This window comes from Pituophis catenifer, unplaced genomic scaffold (genome assembly GCF_029215685.1).
Source record: "Pituophis catenifer annectens isolate HBS135680 unplaced genomic scaffold, rPitCat1.0.hap2 SCAF_2, whole genome shotgun sequence".
Classification (NCBI taxonomy): domain Eukaryota; kingdom Metazoa; phylum Chordata; class Lepidosauria; order Squamata; family Colubridae; genus Pituophis; species Pituophis catenifer.
The window spans coordinates 273,238,440-273,261,113 of NW_027256882.1; the positions used below are offsets into that span (position 1 = coordinate 273,238,440).

The 22,674-nt window shown below is 37.1% G+C and overlaps 1 protein-coding gene across 1 annotated transcript in view; it reads right to left on the minus strand.

Annotated features, from left to right (window-relative positions):
• The window catches only part of GHR (growth hormone receptor), a 141,211-nt gene that overhangs the window by 70,505 nt on the left and 48,032 nt on the right, over positions 1-22,674 (minus strand). Inside the window, exon 3 of the mRNA XM_070938893.1 lies at positions 8,133-8,213. Within this exon, the coding sequence (XP_070794994.1) occupies positions 8,133-8,202 (70 nt within the window). The 5' untranslated portion in view covers positions 8,203-8,213. The remainder of the gene's footprint in view (positions 1-8,132; positions 8,214-22,674) is intronic.

Below are 22,674 nucleotides of genomic sequence, written 5' to 3' on the forward strand. Positions count from 1 at the left end.
GACAATATTCCTTTTTTTGTGTGTTTTTAGCTCAAACTGGGCCCAGTTTATATGTTAGATTGTGTTGTATGAATGGTCTGAAATTTACATTGTATTTTAAGCTGAAATAAAACTTTTAAATGGTCTGTTGTGGATATCTAGCACTTGAGAAATTGTCAAAGATGTACAAAGCTGTTTCAAATGTTTGTTGGGAATGTAATTGTAAAGAAGGTGCTTTTGATCATCTTTGGTGGGTTTATGATAAAAACAAAAAGAAAATGGGGCTAGATTTATGCTTTAATTCAGAAGATGCTTAAAACAAATAGAAAATTGAAATCAGAAGTTTTTCTTTTATGACTATTGGACAAAGAGCTTTAAAAAATGGAACTTTGGTATTATATATGGTATGTTGGCTGCAGTGAGAATTCTATATGCACAAAAATGGAACGATATGTCAATCCCCACATGGAAAGAATGGATGGAAAACTGATGGAGTTGGTAAAGATGGCAAAATTAACTGTGTTAATTAAAGAAAACATGTATCCCATTTTGTTCTATTTGGAAACAATGTCTGGACTTTATGCTTGGGAAAAAAATGAATCCTTAATTTTGGATTAAATTAGTCTGTTAAATTAGTTACAGAAATGGCTAATATTTACTGAATATGTAAAATAGAAAGTTGAGGTTGTAACTGTATTTTGCTGCATGTAAAAAGTTAGTAGTCACTGCTTTTTTTCTTTCCCTTTTACCTTGCACTCCCTTCTCTTTTCTTTTCCCTCCAACATTCCCCTTTTATCTTTGGGTTGTTGTTTTTTTGTATTTTTTATTATAATAATTTTCAATTAAAAAAGACAATACAGAAGGACCTTGGTATTGCATCTTTCAGAATGTTGTTTCAACTTCCCAGTTTAGCTACAGATCTTGGATTTTTTGTCTCCGGTCACCCATTTAAATAATAATCGTGATCCTTTTTAGCTTTTTCAAGTTTCAAGCAGCTGGTAGTTGCTTCCAAAACATCTCACCATACAAGACCGAAACTGCATCACACAGAAAGCCAACGAGAAAGTAGGATGGCTTTCAAGCATACATTTAACATAAAGCCAGGATTCATTTTTACAAATGGACATTTCCAAACTCAGCTTCAACTCAGAAGCACAGAAAAGTAATTTCACTAGTGAAGAGTTGGTATCTCAAATGCCCTTTCATGGGCTGCTGCATACTGAAGTGTAAGGATTAGAACATTGAGGTGGAAGGCATCTGAGAAGACATCTATTCCCATCTCCCTAATCAGTCTTGGATCAACTAAAGTATCTATGACTGATGACCATCCAGCTCTGCCTAAAGATCTCTAGTGAACGAAAAGTCATTATCGGTTGACACTCATACAGTCAAGATGTTCCACCTCCTGAAGTCTAGCTTGAAGTCCATTACTTGCAACTAAATTTAACGAATAAGATGCTGCCCTCTGGGATAATAAATAATAAGATCTTTCTTTCTGAGTTACAATGAGGATAGAATATATATTTATAAAAACAGTCCTTTGGGAAATGCAGCATGCTGGAGAGGACATCCTATGGCTTATTAACCTTTGATCTTAATTGGAGCTATGTCCTGAAATACCTTGTTATTGCTTTTTTGTATCTATTGTTTGAGGAGACCACTTTACAGTGTAAAACAAGATGGAGGGCATACAGTTTTGAGCAGGCCTTTCAAACTGGCGGCCCACAGGCCAGATCCGTCATGTGCAGGCCATGCACACCTCAGCTCCACGAATGACAAAAACATCGCAAAATGTCACATGATGGCATCGTGACACGGTGAGTTTGACACCCGTGGTTTAGAGACTTTAATACATCAACCTCTTGTTGCGATAGCATTGGTTTTAGCATAAGGAAGCCTATAAACTTCAATTCTCCCAAGTGAGCACAGAGGGAACTTCGACACACCGAAGAACAATATTTCCCAAAATCCCTGTAGTCCATTTTACAATAGCTACATTTCTTCCTGATGCTTTTGAGGAAAGTAATGATGAAAGGATAAGATTTCTGACTAGAGACTGGCTATGTGATGATCAACTCAACCCTCCAAAAATTAATAAAAGTTACTTTAAAAACTGACTGAAAACCCACAAGATTAACAAACATTGCAGCAAATTAATGTTCCCATGTTATGCTCCAGAATTTTGCAAGAATTTGGCTCTCATATAAGATTGCCATATACTCACAATCTGTGAGATGATACTTGTTGATCTGAAATTTATGATAAAAACAGCTTTTAATATGTGATCTCAGCCAAACGCCCCAAAGGCCTTAGTTTTGCTTTCTATGCCCCGCCCTCTGACCATAAATTTAAAGTAAACATCATTATAATTTTAAGAATTCTTTAATTGCCTGTTTTTTCCTTTGTTTTTACCTGACAAATAGAATAGTACTACATAGTAATTGGCTTGTTGTTTTGGTCTTCAACTGCAAATCAGGTTTAATTATCTCATAAGATTTCAGCCTTTCAGGCTTCCCCAACTATAATGCCTGAATGCCTGAAAAGATTGTTGGCCCCTGACTTAAGGGTTCAAGGAATAAAGATGCCATGTTTTACTTCCAAAGACATGATAAGAAGTGCAACATTACATTAGATCTAAATCTGATTCAGCTCAAGAATGGTTCCTAATTTCACTATTTCAATCCAAAATCTCAGATTTACAGTTAAAAATAGTAAATAGACATTGAAATAAGTCTCCCTTGAGTCAAGCTTTACTCTTGGTGATTATAGGGACCTACGTTAATTGCTGATTAAACCTGACCTTACCTCATTTTTTCAAGATGGCCAAATTTATTTAAATGCTGCCACCGATTTCATTGCTTTTCAACCTTGGAAACCTTAAAATCCCATGCTGTCTGGGGAAGTCCACACAACTCAAAATTGCCAAGGTTGAGAAACACTGACATAGAGCAACTGATTAAACATAGTACCACTTAAATATGGTCAGAATCATCTAACCATGATTCTGCATTGTACACAAGATTCCATTTATTTATTTAATTTTATTTGAAATCACCATCATTCCACCAGAAACAACAGTAGCAGCTTAAAAAAGTTGGATAATGCTCTGTGGGTTGCTATGAAAGGCAAAGTACTGAGCTCCTAAACTGCATGACATTGCAAACAGCAGCTGTGCTGATTACAGCACAACATTGACAGGTTACATCTGCAAATAACGGTTCCACAACTTTGCAGAACTTATTAGCAATAGCTTAAATGTGATTCAGCTGTCTTTTAATTTTATCATCCTGGCCACTTTCATTCAATATCAGGAAAGTCATAGAACAATTTCTTCTTACTAGCAAGAATTCATTTTTAACAATCTGAACATTTTTAACACATGATGCTAGAGAAAATGGCAACAGCACATTTATTTTGAAAAAAAAAAATTAGATCTAACTAAGCGCTACAAAAATCTGTAACACTCTTGAGAACTGTAGATTACACTGGATGCCTGGAGATTAAGGGACTTGTTTGTCAAATCTGAGCTTGACATTTTAAGGCATTTTCTGCATTTTTTGGCAGCCTCTAGTAATTTAGGATAGTGAATGTGGTAAACGCAATAAAAGAAATTGTTACAAAGCAAAGCTATCAAACTCATACAATTTTATGGGCTGCATTGTTTGCATATATTTTTGCATATTTGCTATATTTAAGAGTGAGGGGATAGTTTAGTTGGTAGCAGCTCTGAAGTTTGAATTCTTTATATGTCCAATTAAAAAAGTTGCCTGGGGTAGTGAATAAGGACTAACGTGATACATTCAAGTTGGAAACAGCTTTGATTTTAACAACTGGATTTGTTATTTGTTAACAAATACAAATGTTTATTTTTCTTTCCCGCAAATACCAATTTATTTCTACTAAAATTTACTTTGCATCTGATTAACCTAAGAAAGCAATATACCATAGACATATGGACATACTATAGACATGTCTTAAATGTCAGTCACTTTCCACCTTCTCATGAAATTCTTAGATTTTAGTTATTTTGTCTGAAGGGGAAACTTTGGAAAACTGAAAGTCTGAACTAAACTCTAAACTCTTTTCCAAAGTTTTAGATTTTAATTTCCTAAGTGTCAAAATACATTAAATCCAGAAGGAGTAAATAATAACTATAGAATTTAATTATATAAGGTGATTCTTGGTAATGACAACAGAGAAAGCTCTTATTTTAAAACCTTACAATCCCACCTTGTGGATTCTATAAGGCTTTCCTTAAAATATGTGCATGTATTCAACAACAGGAGACAAAGAAGATAGCAAAATAGGGTGCCCCATCTTTACTCTGCAAGATCAGTATTTAAAATAATGAGTCACTAAACCAGTTTCTCAAGCTTGGCCACTTTCAGAGGAGGACTTCAACTCCCAGAATTCCCCAGGCACAGTTGCAGTCCATCTTTCTTAAAGAAGCAGATTGAAACTACACCATTGGTCTTTCTATCTGCTAATAATTCTTCTGTCTGGTTCCAGCAACAGTCTGGTAACTAAATTTTAACTCTGTATTTATTATGTTCTTTCCCTGAGCATTCAACACATCTAAACATTTCATTATAAAACTTACTAAAGTCACGAGTGCTGGTAGGAGTTTTATCTACTGCATCTACTTTCTACAATAGTAGATCAGGAAGGATTAAAACAACATCTGTTTTAGTCAAGATGTACAAAGGCAGCTTTGTTTTTCTTGGTGATGTGCTCTTGAAAAATCCATTCCCTGTCCAGTAATGAATTATTACTATCACAAGGACATCATGGCAGTTTCATAATTGGATCCAACTTTACTCCAGAAAACAAAACAATATGTGTCCAGCTAAGATTTTTGTGTGTGTGAAAACTTGCTAATATATTATTCCACGGGCTGTGTCCCAAGTTTATGTTCTCCAGTTTCCTCTACAAAGTGCATTAAGCAATCCACTTTATAGAGGAAATAGGCTGGAGTAATCTGTACAGAGTACAGAAAGCAATTTTAGGGACTTAATCTATAGAATGGTTTTAATGAAGTCTTCAAGTATTCTCATACCAGAAAAAGCATTTCATCTTATATCAAGGGCATATTGCTCAAAGAACAAAATTGCCTGAAAAAAATATGATGTTCTAATTGACAAATGACCAAATGTGGGAGAAGCTTTTGCCTGAACTAATGATTGCCAAGACATTCTTCCAAATGTTAATTCATTTTAGATTATTTCATATCAATGACATTTCAGAGCTCTGAAGCTTTTAGAGCTTATAAACATGTTTTAATTAAACAACAACATGAAGATATGAAAAGTAACAGTAAAATCAAGACTTGTATAGCTTAAAATTAAATATATCTAAGATATTACTACCACTTTATTAGGTTTGTTTGAGTTTCCGCATGGGGAAAAAAAAGTGTGTTTATTGGCTTTCAAGTCTCAAATGCACGAACAGGTCAGCTGTCATGGAATGGTCTCATAACAGCATAAGAGCAGCCAGCAGAAAGTTAGAGAGAACACACACACACACACACACACACACACACACACACACACAGACAAAAGAAACTTTCCTACAACAGGTGTCTCATAACAATCTGAATTACTACTGTAATGAGGCCTTACAAAAATAAAACCTGCCTACAGGGGGATCTTAATGCAGTCTTTTAGGGGAAAAAATAGTAAAATGTGGTTGTAAAGGCTCAATTGATTGCTTTTTCTTCCTGGCATATCTGTGCTAATTTTGTATATGGATTTGTACATCAGTGTTCTTCATCCTTAACAATTGTAAGTTATGCGGACTTCAACTTTCTGAATTTTGAGAGTTGAAGTCCCCCAATGAGCTAGTTATGCTTTCTAGACTGAATAGACAACTCACTCTGATCTTCCATGATTCAACCAAACTCTTTCTTAAATCTCTAAGTCTCAATCCTCATCCACTAACAGCAAAATTTAAGAATAAAGTGCTTCTCATTCTTATCAGGAATTTGATTGAACTGATGGGAAACTTTGCTACTGTTAGCACAGTGGTTTTCTTTAATGGGCGCTGAAAAAAACAACCACCACCCAGCTTTCTGTAGCTCCAAATGGGTTTAGTCTTTTGTTACAAATAGTTATAGTAGAATTTGATCTATAACAGATTTTGGTTCGGTGGTTAAAGTACAAGAATGGAAATCAGGAAACTATGAGCTCTAATCCTGCCTTAGGCATGTTAGATGACTTTGGGCCGGTCACTCTCAGCCCAACTCACCTCACAAAATAGATAGAATACTTTATTGGCCAAGTGTGTTTAGACACACAAAGAATTTGTCTCTGATGCATAAGCTCTCAGTGTGCATGCAAAACAACAAAGTAGTAATAATCATAATAATAAAGGATAATAATGCCAATAGAGAAATTAGTGGAACAGATGAGAAGGATAAAAGTAATATGATGATACTACGTGAGTAATATACTTAGACATAAGACAGAACTGTGGGAATTTAATGTTCAGCAGAGGAAAAAAACCTGTCTCTATGTCTATAGGAGGTGGAAGGAGTATTATGTATGTTTGCTGCCTTGGATTATTTATAAAAATAATAAAGGTGGTATAAAAAAATCTAAAATAAAAAATAAACATTCTTCAAAAGAAGAGTGCAGTGAATTGCAGTGCTTTTAATTTTAGCATGATAGATACCATGTTTCTCAAAGCACTACATTGTGGAGCTTTCTTCTAAACAGTCCTCCTTAAAATTATTTTATGCAGTTTAATTTGCATATTTCAGTATGTAATATTAAGCACTGAGTGAGTCTTTCAAATATTCTATTTGGTTTTTTTAATCCTGTTTTCAAGATCCTTGTTTTCTTTGTTAGGAAATATTTGACGTATAGACACCACCAATTAAGAATTGTTTTATAAGTTTCAATCCATTTCCTCCTACATTTTTCTTCCCCACCACAGTCATTAAGCTTCAGCTGCTGAAAATAAAATAGTGGATGTAATAAAAACAGAACAGGGTGGCCAAATTAGCAACTCAAAGCAGAAAAGAATAGGTAGTGATTCAACTCTAGATTCAATAAAATCACCTCCAAACCAATGAATGTACACTGGGTAGACAGGATCTAAAATATACATTCTGACAATAATAAAGCAACACCTTCTGTGTTATGTATTTAGAAATAAGTAGAAACAAATACTGGGTTGATATTATGTTCAAACAGAGGAAGATTCTTAAAGAACAAAGGCTGAAGATTCTTAAAGAACAAAGGAGTGTTTTAATTTTTTATCTACCTGAACACTAATCCAAGAATCCTGAGTTATAGCAAATGGCTTGAAACACAAGCAATCTGATTAAACACAAGCAAACAGGATCAGAAGTGCTATGATAGAATTATGATTCAGGTCAGAGTCTCATTTGTCTTTTTCATGTCATACTATTAGTTACTTTTGAAGAAGGAATCACAACAGATATTCAGTGTCATTTCTAAATATTATGTAACCAAATACATAGGATATGATTAATAATTTATAATAACATGAAAATGATTTCCAGCATTTAATGATTTCTCGCTTCTATCACCACTTAGAGGGTTCTGGTTGAGGCTTTGGAGCCCCAAGCTGTGGAAAAACCATTCATTTAATTTGGCTGTGCCAAGGACCTCTGCTCAATAGTAGCTTTGTTCTGGCAGTACAAATTTAGAGTACAGTATGCACCACATTAGCATTGCAAGAAAATCCTGCCCCTTATTAGCGTCACTGAAAGGGTATGGGTAGAATAAAAGTTTGCTTTCATTTTATATACTAGTGGTTTGCCCTGTCCATGTAAGTGTAAGTGGTAGTTCCTTGATTGGGATATTGTTTACTGTTAGCCTGTTTGTCTGAGTTGACAGTTCCTTGATTAGGGTATTGTCTGCTTCTTAATTGTTGGTCTTATGTTAATCTTGGTGTTAATTTCTGCTCATCTGAGTACTGATTGCTGATGAGGAAGTATTTTTGTCGTTTTGTTTCCTTTTGACTGTCTCTTTTGAATGGAATGTAGATGTTGTTTATCTCTATGTGCCTGTTGATGCCCAATTTGTATGAGGGCCAGGCTTCTAGGAATTCTTTAGCATTTTTGGACTTGGTATACTAAGTACCGCAAACATTGTTAATATCTCTTTCTCAAAAGCATTCAAACTCACGTTTCATTGTAGAAAAAGAACTGTTCGCAGATGCCAGAGCCATCGTAAACAGCAACAACCAAAGATCCATTCCTCTGGATTCTGCAATTGCAGAAAAAGATAATAGCATAAATCTCATTATATAAGACGGAAACACCATTTCACTTCTCTGCTGGTTTAGTGATGAACTGGATGGAATAAAGCCAAGGATCTATGAAGGGACTAGATTACAATAAATATTATGACCTTATAAAGTTTTATCATATATTGAATCTGTAAGCGACAATAAATCATGAGGCTGCTGACCAGTAAATAAAAGACATTCCAGGACATGTATTCATTTTCTACCAATATCAATAGCAATATCAATAGCACTTAGACTTATGTACCACTTCACAGTGCTTTTACAGCCCTCTCTTGAGGTTTACAGACTCAGCATATTACCCCCAACAATCTGGGTCCTTATTTTACCCACCTCGGAAGGATGGAAGGCTGAGTCAACCATGAGCTGGTGAGATTTGAACTGCCAAACTGCAGCTAGCAGTCAGCTAAAGTAGCCTGCAGTACTGCACTCTAATCACTGCACCACCTCAGCTCTTTACAATTATTTATACAATTATCATCAAAGAAACTTGGGGGTTCCTGATGAGTGTCTTCAAATGTTTTGTTATCAAGTCCCCTTAGGCATGAAAGCCGGCTGGGTGACTCTGAGCCAATCACCAGGAGGCGGTGAGTATAGGAGAAATATACTATTATACCAGTGCCATGCAAAAACAAAATGTCCTTTTTCTATCAATTCTCATAGGCAAGAGATTTTAAGTTACCGTTTTGTTAAACAGAAAAATTTGGATTGCATTCTTCTGCTGTTATTATATACTTATTGAATGAAAAGACAAAGGACTATTCTGTCTTCCACTGGATAATCATATCTCGGGGGGGGGGGGTATGTGTGTTACACATACTTTCAAGAAATCTCAAGGGAAGACCCTCTAAAGAATTTTCTCCCACTGGATTTTTTTCAAAAGGGGAAGAATAGGAAGCCAGGAAGGTTTTAGTGTAACGGAAGGATGAGAAAGAGTGTGCTATGATTCAATTGTTACAAGTCACAAGCATAGTATTTTGACTTTGTATTGGAGAAAGAGATGTATGCTTTCATACCTTTTGGTATGTTCAGAAAGGGATGGAAAGATACCCTAGCTCTAGAGCTTTAGATTCATAGGAAGGAACAAAAAAATTAAGAAGAAAAGAAGCAGAAACAGCAAAGCCATCTTCTATCTTGCAAGCCTAGCCTGAATGAGAACTTCAACCCATATTGTAGCTGAGCTGCAAGCATAACCCTATCTATGTAGTATACGGACTCCCTTTGGTCAACAGCACAAACTTCAATATACAACCACCAAACAGCTGAAAATCCAGAATTAGCTGTCTCAACAGATCTGGAGGGTTCCAGGCAGGGTGGATAAAAATCAATGACTTTTTTAAAAAAATCAAAAAAATCAGTTTTTTTTTATTTAAATCGGATTTTTTTGATTTTTATCAAATTTATTTTAATAAAAAACTTTTGGGGTAAAAATCTATCGTAAGATAGTTTTCTATTTAAGATACATAAATAATTTAGTTTATTCAGCATGAAATGGAGCTTAGTTATGTAGCATGAGGCTGTATATTCTGCAACACTGGGACTATCGGTGAGTCAACAGTGGGTCAAAGGAGTAGCAGAGATGACAGTTGCTCTTTAAAAATTATGATTTAAATCGAGTTGATTTAAATCAAGCCTTTTTACTAGTGATTTAAATCATGATTTAAATTGTGATTTAAATCGAGTTGATTTAAATCAAATCCACCCTGGTTCCAGGTTCTAGAAACTTGAATTGATCTTTTCTAAATAGGTATATAACAATTATGATCTAGGAAAGCTGCCAGATTCCTGCAAAATAGGGGCTTAAATCTTTCCTTCTGAATTTAATATGGATTGGGTGTGTCAACTTGACTATAAGCAAGGGATTCCCCTGGCACAAGGCTTCAAAAAGGCCAGCAACTACTAGACTGGCCAAGAAAATCATGCCTCAAGATATTATTAATTATGGAGAATTTTTTGGGTTTCCATGTTTAATATTATACAAGACTGTCAAGAGAAGCTTGATAATTATTCTATTTGTTATGATTTCCTAGTACAGCCTATTGTTCTGTCCTGCCAATGCATTCTTTTCAAACTACTTCATGGTAAGCCAGACAATACCGAGAAGAGAAAAAAACAAAGTGTGATATTTCTTTCTACACAAAAGGGATCACAGGGAGATTTCCACACCACAGGGCTGTCTTTGAAAGACTCCCCCCAGAGATACGTGCCAGTTGGAAAAGAATTAAAACTCTCCACAAGTCTCCGCTGATGCAAATGGATTTGCAGGTTTCCCCCTCCAAGTTGGGATAAAAACCAACTTGCTGAACCAATGGCAAGTGTTAGCAACAAAAGAGCTATCTTCATTAGCCCATATTATGCTGTATTTATACAGAGTTTTTTCTATTTAGGAACCTCATACGTGTAGATAACCCTTGGCTTTCCTTTAAATATTATTATAATTTCATTTTGCACAATTTTAAAGTAAGTATCAGAGCTTGAAAATTGAATAAAGTAACAGCCAAACCATGGTTTCTCTGTCTCTTCTTTCTAAACATGGTCCCAGATTGCCATTTTGTCTTCCTTTGAAAAAGTAAATGTTGTTTTGCAAGTCTATGTTCCCATATCAAATTTCTGTGTGATTGTATCTTGGGAGCAAAAAATATCACCCCAGAAAAAAGGCAAGAAAACAGAATCCTGTGGAATATCTTCAATGGTGTTAAGGATGGAAGCAGCAGATGAACGACTAAAGAGGAACTGATCAAATATGACAACATCAAGCTGGGAAAAATAACCAACAACATAGGAGATAGGCTCAAGAACCTTCTGGATCTTGACAGATTAGAACACTTGGCTCTATCCAACTAAATGCAATTCACTGGTGAGAAACGTAAGATATTACACTTAGGCAAGAAAAGCCAAATGTACAGGTATAGAGCAGGTGGTACCTAGCTCAACAGCAGTGATTGTAAGAGGGATCTATTGGACAACCCCTTAAGTATCAGCCAACAGTGTGCTGTAGCTATGAAAAAAGCCAATGCAGTCCTAGCTGCATCAACAGAGAAATAGTATCAAGGACATGTAAAGTACTAGTACAGCAATGGTAAGACTGCACTTGGAATACCGCATCCAGTTTTTATCACCATGTACAAAAAGGGAAGAGGAGAGCAACAAAGGATGGTAAGTAGTCTGGAGAGAACTGGGTATGTCTAACAAAGAGAACTGGGTTTCTTTAACAAAGAGAAGGACAAGGGATGACATGATAGTAATCTTCCATCTTTGAGGGATTGTCACAAAGGAAAGGGGGTTGACCTGTTCTCCAAAGCACCAAAGAGCAGGACAAGAAGTAATGGATGGAACCTTAACAAAAAGAGATCCAACCTAGAATTAAGGAGAAATTTCCAGTCAGTGAGAACTATTAATCTATGTATCAGCGAAATGATTAATAGTTGTGGGTTGTGGTTGCTCCAACAATGGAAGTTTTAAGAAGAGACTGCACAATTAATTGTCTGAAATGATGTAAGTTTTCCTGCTTAAGGAGGGGGTTGGACTAGAAGACCTTCAAGGTCCTTTTCAACTCTGTTCTTCTGTTAGTTGCTGGGCAAAAAGGATAAGTTCAAAAGGTGAAGACCTACAGAGACCTACCAAAAGTAGGACCTACAGAGACGAACAGAAACAAAATCACCCAAAGGATTGTCCATAGGAGTGCATTCTAGGAGAAGAATTCTAAAGCCAAGTTCTTTTGGCTGGAGATTACCATGGAACAAAAGAAAATCCCTCTGTGCCAGTATAATTCAACAGCTGGGGGAAGAAACACATATCCAGCAGGCATCAGTTCTGAACTTGAAAAATGTCATGCATATATGGCCAAGGTTGCTTTCTACTAATAATAAGCCTTTATAATGTTGTTCCCGCCTCCGTCCTTAGAGTATGAGCTGGAGGTGCTCTAAAACAGGGGTATTTAAGCCATTGCTGGCTGAGGAATTCTGGGACTTGAAGTCTACAAGTCTCAAAGTTGCCAAGGTTGGAGACCCCTGCTCTAAAATGTAGGAAACGACCCAACATAATTTTTACCAAATTAAGACTATCATATCAAGGGGGCACAGCAAGAGTAAACAGGAAAACAACTCTTTCCACGGACTATCTTCTAACTCATAAAATTGAATTCTGATTGATTAAGTTGCTTCTGGCATCCTGCCTTTTGTCTGGTGTTGATAAGATTTTGGGGCTTCATCTTACGTGGTGCTTTTCTTTTGTCTGACTGTATTTTTAATCAACAACTATTATGTGTGAGTAGTCTTAGTAACGAATGAACATAACTAGATTTGGATCCTTCAGTCCCATTTATTCATCAACAATAACTTACAGAAAGCAGTAATGGCTTTACAAGAGGGTTTTGACAAATTTGTAAAATGTAAGAGTGATGATGAGTACATTAACTGTTCAGGAGCCTATTTCTTTATAAACCAAAATATGTTTGTGTGGGTGTGTATGTGTGCGCATGCACTGGTATCTCTTACTGATGAGCTTTTTTATTCCCTGCATTAAACTGATTTTAGCATCCAGTCCAGCAAAATATTCATGTACGTTGGTTCACGTATTTCCCTAAGCCATAAATCACCATTTATAAATCACATTGGCTGAATTATCAGAGAACACAAATCTACAAACGAACAGACCTTCTTATAACATGCAGGGATAAGAGCATAAGAATGGTCTTTTCAGATCAAGGCCAAGGCCACTTAGTCCAGCATTTTCCCCATCACAGTAACCAAACAGATGTTTTCATCCAGTTTACAAAAGAGGGAAGGAGACATATTCCCCTCCTGCTGTTGGTCCACTGCAATTGGCATTGGACGGCTGCTGGATCCATTCTGAAAGTAACCTTGATGCTCATGAATATCAGCCCTTGATAGATCTGTCATCCATGATTTTATCTATTCTCTACCCATTAGTAGTGATCACCTCTTATTGTGGGATAATGAATTCCATAACATTATATCCTGTGTGTTGTTTTTCATGTATTCCACTTCTTCCAGTCAGCTTCTCTGGTTGACCTGTGGTCACTAGGTTTGCAGGAACCAAAAGAACCATGACATGCATGATTTCATACCCTTCAATCTTATTCTCTCCTCAGTTCCTTTGGTCCAAACTGAAGACGGTTTAGGATTGTTTTGTTTTAGGGTAGTAAAGCTCCTTTGGTAATTTTGTTTGTATTCTTCCACCTTTCCTTGCATTGCTATTGTATCCTTTTTCATATATACTGTTCACAATATTTCAGATGCAGACAAACCAAAGATTGGCATAAGAACATTTGAAATTAGTTGGTTGGTAGTTTCACTTCCTCTACTAAATCTTTTGGCAAAACTCTCCAGCTTGTTATCTGCCCACTTATTCCTTGCTCCAGTCACAGTCCCAGCTACCCCTCCTCTGAGGCTCTGTTGTCAGCCAAATCATAAGAAACAACTGTCTTGAGATCTAAAACAACAGCCATCAAAATGACGTCTGCTAGAGCAATAGTTTCAGCAAATTAAGAAATTCCTGTTATTTCCCTGAAGTGACCTTTCATGCAAGTAGTTTATTGAACATAACCTGAAATTAGAGCCGCTCTTTCTAGGAAGACCCAAGCACTGTAGAAGCTACAGTTTCAACATGATACAGATGAATTTCACATGATCTGTTAACATACTGCCACTATTAGAAGCTGTCGCCTGAACTTAGGTAGCTTTTGCTAAAGTGATAAGGAAACTTGCTACAGACAAGCTATAAAGAGGACACAATTTTAGGATCAATGATGAGACCATTTCTCTGTTCAGTTAAGCAGAAAATTATGGCCCTGGGTGAGCATTCACATTTCACTTTGTGTACTGATTCCTTTTCAGCGCCTTTCACCAAAATGTAATTTCTACGTCTTTAAGAGCCTTACCTTGACAGATAATTAACCCAGAGTATCTCGGTTACTCTAATGTGCATCTCGGTTGATAATGCCAATTGGTGACATGAGGTCAGAGAAGAGGGTACTAAACAGGTTAGAATAACTTTGGAAAGTGTTAGAACAAAAAATCCAATTTAATAGTGGCATTCTGCAATTCCATCTAGAACCAAACAATGCAAGTTTAGCAGAGTCAGGTGGATGGAACAGCTTGTGCTGACCTGTTCCACTTAAAGGATTTCACATGTGTAAACGCTGCACTTCATTACAATTTCCTGTACATTTAAAAAAGAAAACAAAGTGCACAGGAAAATGACTGGATTCCTATCTATTGTGAGTTTTTACAAGGCACACCATTCAGATATATGATTTGATGCATGAAAGGGAACAGATTAACTAGAATTCAGTATGTGATCTTTTTTTTCTGCTCATGATGTCCAAACAAAATTCCTTTCTGCAGTTATTGGAATTATGTATATAATTAAGTTTTAAGAATGCCTCAATTTTACTTGACTATATAGTTTGCTGATACTTTACCTTTTCCTCTGAGATCTCAATATTGCAAGATTTCCCAGAAATACTAAATTAAACCTAGCTACTTGCTTGTCGGGAAGGGGTGGCTTGTTCAGTTCAGAACAGGATGCATTTTATGGTGCAATTACTTGCAGCATAAAGAATGTGTTGATTAGCCCCAGGTCACCTTCACCGGAAGTCCATAAAACTGGAGATGCAGCAGAGTCTGGTGAACAGATTGTACTGGACAAATCCTGGCTCAGCTGCAGGTCACAGAAAAGCATGAGAGATATGGCCTTCTGATGCATAACTACCTAGACAACTTTGCATAACTGCTCCCTATTTGCCACGGATCAGTGTTTCTCAATTTTGGCAGCTTTAAGAAGCATGCTGACTGGAGAATTCTGGGAGTTGAAGTTCACATCTCTTAAACCCACCATGGTTGAGAAACAGTGCCATCAGTTGTCAGGAAATTCCACTCAGTTCTAAGGTTTAAAAAAAGGAAGAATAGAAAAATTACTGTTGAAATAGCTGGGTATGTTTAACCAAAGTAAATTAAATAATGAAGACAGCTAATCGTATGATACGACTCATAGGACCTATGCAGTGGTGGTATTCAGACGGTTCTGTCTGGATCGCGTGAACTGGTAGCGGCAACTGCGGGAGGCTCCACCCACCCACCCAGACGTAATGTGTGACTACTGCACATGTGCAGATGTGGTGCATTTGAGCGAAGCGAGCATGCGCACATGCACGCTCACATTTGCAAACCGGTAGGGAAGGTAAGTGAATCCCACCACTGGACCTATGTCTACATCTACCAATGTGTCACATTTTATTTTATTATCTCCTTTTGGTGTGTACACATACCTATAATAAAGCAGTATTCCTGACTGACAGAGTATTCCAAGAGGAAGAGAAAAAGTCCCTCTTGCAGACAAAGCTAAAATGCCCAATGGAGAAGAATCACTGCCTCTGATTTCAGCTCCAGGCTATTCTCCAAAGGATCCTAGTTTTGTTCACATGAGAAGTTGTGTATTGGAAAAAGGAGAAAAATATCACTTTTAAGATGGAATAAAGATTACTCCAGCCTGCCTTAGCAGCAGGCTAGCAATGAGATGTATGTGATGTCTTGAGGATACATCCCTCAAAAATGGTTAATAAAACATCTCCATACTGCCACAAGCAAAATGTAAGGATAAACGTTGAGCTGCCGGAAAGAGTTCTGTTTCTGAACTGGAACAGGAGGAATATGTGTCTTCTCTACAAGTAGCCCTCACTTAACAAGCAGTCTCTTAATGACCATTTGAAATTACAATTCTAATTAGCCACAGCTAACTTGCTGCGGCCAATTCACTGTGGAAGAAACCACCACAGCCAATTCACTGCAGGACAAGAGTTACACTAATATCAAAGAAATAGTGGAATAGAATCATTAAGGAAAGGATGCAAAAGGAGCGACAGAATGAAATGGGAAATGCAAAAATTAAAATAATTTTTTATTTATTTTAAATAATTAAATAGAGTTGTTAAATTGTCACGTATCAAGTTGTCCCACAGTAACTTGGCCGTGGCGAGTTGTCCCCTTCCGGGTGGGAGGCACCCATCTGGTCCTGATCCAAGGGAGGGTCACACCACCACAGTGAGACAGACTGGCAAATAACCTGTTCTGCCCCCTTCACTAGCCTCTGAAATGTGACTGGAGAAAGGTTTGCAAAATCATGCTTGGAGGTGATGATACTTCAATGGAGAATAAATATAACACCAGCTGCCTCAAATTGCATTTGCAGGCAAGGAAAATATAGCTGATTCTTTGTCATTAAGGAAAATCTACTTTATTCCTCCAGGTAATGGTTTCATAGTGTCCCAGGAAAACCTTATTTATAGGTTGAATGCTTTGAATGGTCACAACGTGTTTACAGTACACTGAGAGTTTAGAGCCATTTATACCACAGAGAAGAAAATTGCATTTGGCAAAGGCAGCTGTCTTTGTTTCGGCTGATGGTGTGGATAGACAAATAGGCTTCCTGCAGTCAAAGAATTTATTAAACAAGCTTTGCTTCCTCTGGACTTTTGTTTCTTTTGGTTGCACTGAAAAACAATTTGGCACACAAGACTTAAAACCAATACATTAAAAAAATCTAAAGCCTCTAATGGGCTCCTAGACTGTAGAAGAATATATATATATATATATATATATATATATATATATATATATATATATATATATATATATATATATATACATATATATATACACATATATATATATATAAAACTTTTCTTTTATGTACACTGAGAGCATATGCACCAAGACAAATTCGTTGTGTGTCCAATCACATTTGGCCAATAAATTCCTAGTGTGTCCAATCACACTTGGCCAATAAAAAATTCTATTCTATTCTATTCTATTCTATTCTATTCTATTCTATTCTATTCTATTCTATTCTATTCTATTCTATTCTATTCTATTCTATTCTATTCTATTCTATATAGAAAGCTTCTCATGTTCTTTTAAAGGCAGACACCCATTGCAAGGGAGAAAGGCTGGCTAGCAATCTTAGAGTAGATAGTTTACAAGAGCAAATATTTTCAACAGTCAGAGTGGCCTCTCATTATTAACATGATTTATAAATTGCTTCAGACTTAAAAGATTCTAACAGTAATGGTTATATGAGCCAATATAAAACAACAGAAGGCAGTGGTTGCTTAATGACTAGTGGCTTAGTGATCATTCAAAGATATGATGGACACCCCCCCTCCAAAAGCTACTTATGTGGATATGAAGTTCTGATGGCTCCCCCCTCCAGTCACGTGACCACAATTTAGCCTGCATGTACAGTTGATTGCAGTGTCTCAGGTCAGGTGACCATGATTTACCATTTACTTCTGGTTTCAGGGAAAGATACGCATTGCAAAAAAAAAAATCACTTAATAATTGCAGCATTTGCTGAATGACCACTGCAAAAATGTTGTAAAATCAACTCAGTCATGTGATGATCCACATTAACAACCAGCATTCTTGTTGCTGGTTATATGACTATGATCCCAGGCTCAATTATGGTTGTAAATTGAGGATTACTTGTAAAGCTTAATGCATAATATTACTGCAACCATGTCAGCTCCACTGGGTAGACCAAGACAAGACACCAGCTCCACAGGATGACCAATTTTATTAGTTTTGGAATTGGCTGTAATAACAAAATCTTGCAAGTCTGATTGTGTTGTATAATTCTTCCTCTTCCACGTAGTTTGATGACCTATCTCCTTAGCCACTTCCAAACTTCTGGACATTCTAGACTTACTCAATGTTTTCCCCTTGTCATCCTAGAGTTTGCATATCTCAGTCAAGGCCAACTTTCTTACTCTCTATTACGTATCACATATTTGGCACCAAAAGCCATTAATCAGGTTCCAAATCCTTCCAGAACAGTCAGGTTTTACAAGTTACAAAAAGCCATGAATGTGGGAACATCTTAGAGGGTGAACTATTCCAAGGGAGACATATCTGTTTTAGAGCCTCTTCTCATTATAACACCTGTTGGTTGGTTGATTGATATGCCATCAAGTCAATGTCAACTCTCATGATGTCACAAATTTTCTACAAGATGATTTATCCCCATCTTCGCATTTTCCAACAGTGTACTTGTTGCTTTTATAAATGAGTCCATCCCTTTTGCTGCTGGTCATTCTTTTGTCCTCTTTCCTGCCACCTTTAGAGTTTTCTCCATAGAACTTGATCTTTGCATAATATGCCCAAAATATGTAATACAATCCCAGAACCAGCAAGCTTCTGTACAAATAGTGACTCAGTCTATCATGGTTTGATTCTGAGCCTATTTTCAAGCCACTGCTGCTTAATGCAGCATCCACTTTAAAAAATCCTCTACGGGTGGCTATCCAGCCTCTATTTAAATGAAATACTTGAGTGAAAAAACATCCTGATGAATTCAAGTAGAGTTAGCACTTGCTTCAACTTCAAGACCACACAAGCAACTCCATGAATTTGGGCAATTTTTTTTTTAAAAAATCAGAAGTGGCTTGCCTTTTTCCTAGAGCAGAGAGAGATGGACTGGGCCAAAAGTCCACCAGCTTCTAGTTTCTAGTCCAGGGTCTTTAACACTGCATCCCGCTGGTTTTTCATATTGTTCTTACCTCTAATCAACTCATTCTACTCTCAGGGCTGTCCCTCCCCCCCCCCCCCCCCCCCGCCCCATCACTCTACTTAACAACTAATTCCCACAACACAGTCAAATAATTTACTAAAACTGTATTACTGTTATTCTTCTCTTCTTTACTAGTATCTATCTCTTCCCACTTACTACTATAACCATGTTGCTTGTATCTTTCAATTATATTGTTTTTGTTTCCTAGTAGAATTTGATAGCTTATTAGTAACCTTAACTATTACTAAGTGTTGTATCTTTTTTATTCTTGATGAGTGTATTTTATTCTCCTTGTGTACACTGAGAGCATATACACCGAAGACAAATTCCTTGTGTGTCCAATCACACTTGGCCAATAAAGAATTCAATTCAATTCAATTCAATTCAATTCAATTCAATTCAATTCAATTCAATTCAATTCAATTCAATTCAATTCAACTCTCCTCTCCTCTCCTCTCCTCTCCTCTCCTCTCCTCTCCTCTCCTCTCCTCTATAAGCCCTAGAAAAAAATCTTCAATTTTTCAAAAGGTTTCTATCTTCCTCACAATGGGATTGTTAATGGAGCATAATACCATCCATTTTGGAGCCTCCTTGGTTGCCCATACTTGTCAATCCAAAATATGGAATGGAAGGAATTCCTTGTGATGGCAATGGGAACTTATGGAGATCGCTGGTTGGGTGAGCAGCTAGAGGAGCTGCAGCCTCCAGGAGAAAAGGACTGAATGAAAAAGGACTTTTGCAAACACCTCATAACAAAGCAAGCAAGATTACTATTTGTTCTCTATCCATATAAAGTTCACCAATATTTTTCCGTTCTTTTTTCCTCAGCAATATTAGGAAGATTTTTTCCAGATTTTCTAACAAGAACATCCCTAAAGGTGCATGTCTCTGTGATGGTGAACCTTTTCGGCATTGAGTGCCAAAAAGGGAGCGTGTGCACCTGGGCCACAACCCGGAAGAGGAGCTGCCCAGGGTGCATGCAGGTGTCCAAAAATGAACTTCCGGTTTCAGCCAGCTACTCTTCCAGGTTTCTGGCGTGCATGCACATGCAATGATCAACTGGCTGGCGCGCATGCTCACGCTGGAAAATGGAAGACCTGCTCTTCTAGTTTCTGGCACTGTCGCATGCAAAAAGGCCAGCTGATCATCATGCGCGCGTGCACGCAAGAAACCCAGAAGAGGAACGGGTGACGGCTTGCGTGCCAGGCGAGATGGCTCCGCATGCCACTTTGGGCACACGTGCCATAGGTTTGCCATCATGGTTATAGATGGATTTAAAAAATCATCTGGATAAGATTGTGGTGGTGCTGCTTTTTGTTTTCTGTCGCTCTCTCCTGGGAATCTTTAGCAGTCTTCCTTGTGCAGTGGTTGTGAACATGAAGAACATTTTGGCACAAAACTTCAAAGTTTTATACTGGAGCTGATCCTTAGCCCACAGAAATCACACCATGGCCTCATTAACCTCAGGAAGGTAATCCTACTAAACCTCAGAAAGTGGTTGGAGGACTCAGCACAAAGTATTCTTTTTCCTGCCCATTTCTTCCAAAGCTTATGTCAATTACCCTAAACATCTCCATCTGTTTTAGGCCAATGTGGTTGGCCACCATAAATGTAGTTTTTCTTTACACTGGCACAGAAGACAGATCATACTTTCAAGAGAGTGCTTTCCCTACTCCTTTCTTTCTTGTACAGTATTTCTCAAAATATACACATTTTCTTCAGCTTATAAAAAATCAATCACAAAAGATACCATTCATTTAAAAGCTGTGCATATCCAATTCTAGTTTAAGAACTGTCTGCAAATTTAGGCCTATTTACTCTTCACATTTATTAAAGTTATAACATTAAAAGAACACCGTTACAAAAGAATTTAAGGACACACATTTCCTCTAGCAGAATGGGTAAAATGTGAAGTGAAAAAATAAGCACCAAATTAAAAAAATGTTTATAAATAGCCAGGTTTATGATTAAATTTATTTTATATTTAAATGATCACTTTCAGTGTCACAATAATTTATCATGCACACTAGGAAAAATGATTTTTCTATAAGAAAAAATCCTCTGCAATGATATTTTCCAATCCCTTCAGGCTGATTCATGTTGCTACTTTCAGGCGTAATTCTGAAAAGCATAGCTGCTGAAAATCTACAGTTTTCATCAGATCAGAAAAATGCTTTTCAGGCTTGCAAACACAGAGCAGCCACTTTATATTTATGTTTTTTTCCCCCAGTGAAAATGGCAAACTCTTAATTTGCATCAACTGTAGGGCTTGTATAAAAGATGAAAACACAGAGTGAAGCACTTAAGATGCAATCTTATTTTGTCTTTCAAAGAAAAAGTACTAGCAAGGTAAGAGGAAAGGAAAGCATAGTTTGTATTGACAAAAGCAAATCAGAAGCAAAAGAAAAATTGACACTTAACAGCATTTACCATGCAACAATTCTAAGAGGTGACATGATGGTCTTGAGAGGATAAAAAAAATATAGATACAATTTCCTATTCAAGGAATTTAATCCTAAGAAACAACATATATTATAAAATTAATAGCATAAGAAGCTAACACCGTATAAAAGCTTTAGATCGAATACTTCTATGCTATAATTTAGATTTATAATTTCAAATCTTAAAGAAAGTGCATCATAAGGAACGTACGTATTGCATCACAGAGGGAAATGGAATGGTCCATGGTGCTGTGGACCAGGCAGTGAATTAAGCTGTGATTTGTTCAAAAGAGTTGACTGAATAAATCACAACTGTTTAGGCTCACACAATCAAATCAACAGTTTCGAACTACAGAGTCTGGGTTCTCAAAATAAATTAAACCTAAACACAGCAGACCATATTATGGTTCACAATAATGAATGGATCTGGGTATTATGGACACCTAAAATATGAGCTCCAAGACTCACTTCATAAACTTGACTGCAAGTTTTTGCTCCTTCCCTCAGAACGGTCATTTATTAAAAGGGTTTATATCTGAGAACTGGCTGCATCTAATACAGATAGTCCTTGACTTACAACAGTTCATTTAGTGACCATTCAAAGTTACAATGGCACTGAAAAAAGGGACTTATGACCATTTTTCACACTTATGACCTCTGTAACATCCCTATGGTCACATTCGGATGCTTGACAACTGACTCATATTTATGACAGTTGCAGTGTCCTAGGGTCATGTGATCCCCTTTTGCGACCTTATTACAAGCAAATTCAATGGGGAAGCCAGATTCACTTAACAACTGTGTTACTAATTTAACAACTGCAGTGGTTCATTTAACAAATGTGACAAGAAAACTTGTAAAATGGCACAAAACTGTTCTGCCCCAGCTACGGATCCCCAAGAACACAGCACACACCAAGTTTGTACAACCCACTTAATTTACTAAAATAACTCAGTCTTTTTCAAAACAAAGGCTGTTAATAAAACTTTCTTAACAGCCTACAAGAAACCAAAGATAAAGTAATCACAATCTTACTAAGGTTGGCAGAAAGCCCAGAAGCAATTTACAGAGAATCCAGACACAAAGTAGAATGAATTAAAGTTGTTCCCTACAAATTGCTTCAGTCGGCATTCCTCCTTAAATAGGCTAAGGCCAATTAGCCCCAACCCTTACTCTCAAGGAGACCTCCTCCTGAGGAGCCATTCCTGCCTTTTGGCCTCTCTGTGTGTCCGTACATCGAGAAGAGGCTCCTCCTCTTCGTCCTCTTCACTTAAAGGAGCTTCTTGAGGTTCTGAAGGCCCTGGCTGAATCCCTGCTTCTGGCACCACATCTTCTCCAGCCTCCTCATTGTCTGACTCGAGTGCCAGCTGCACAGGCTGCTGGCGTAACACCA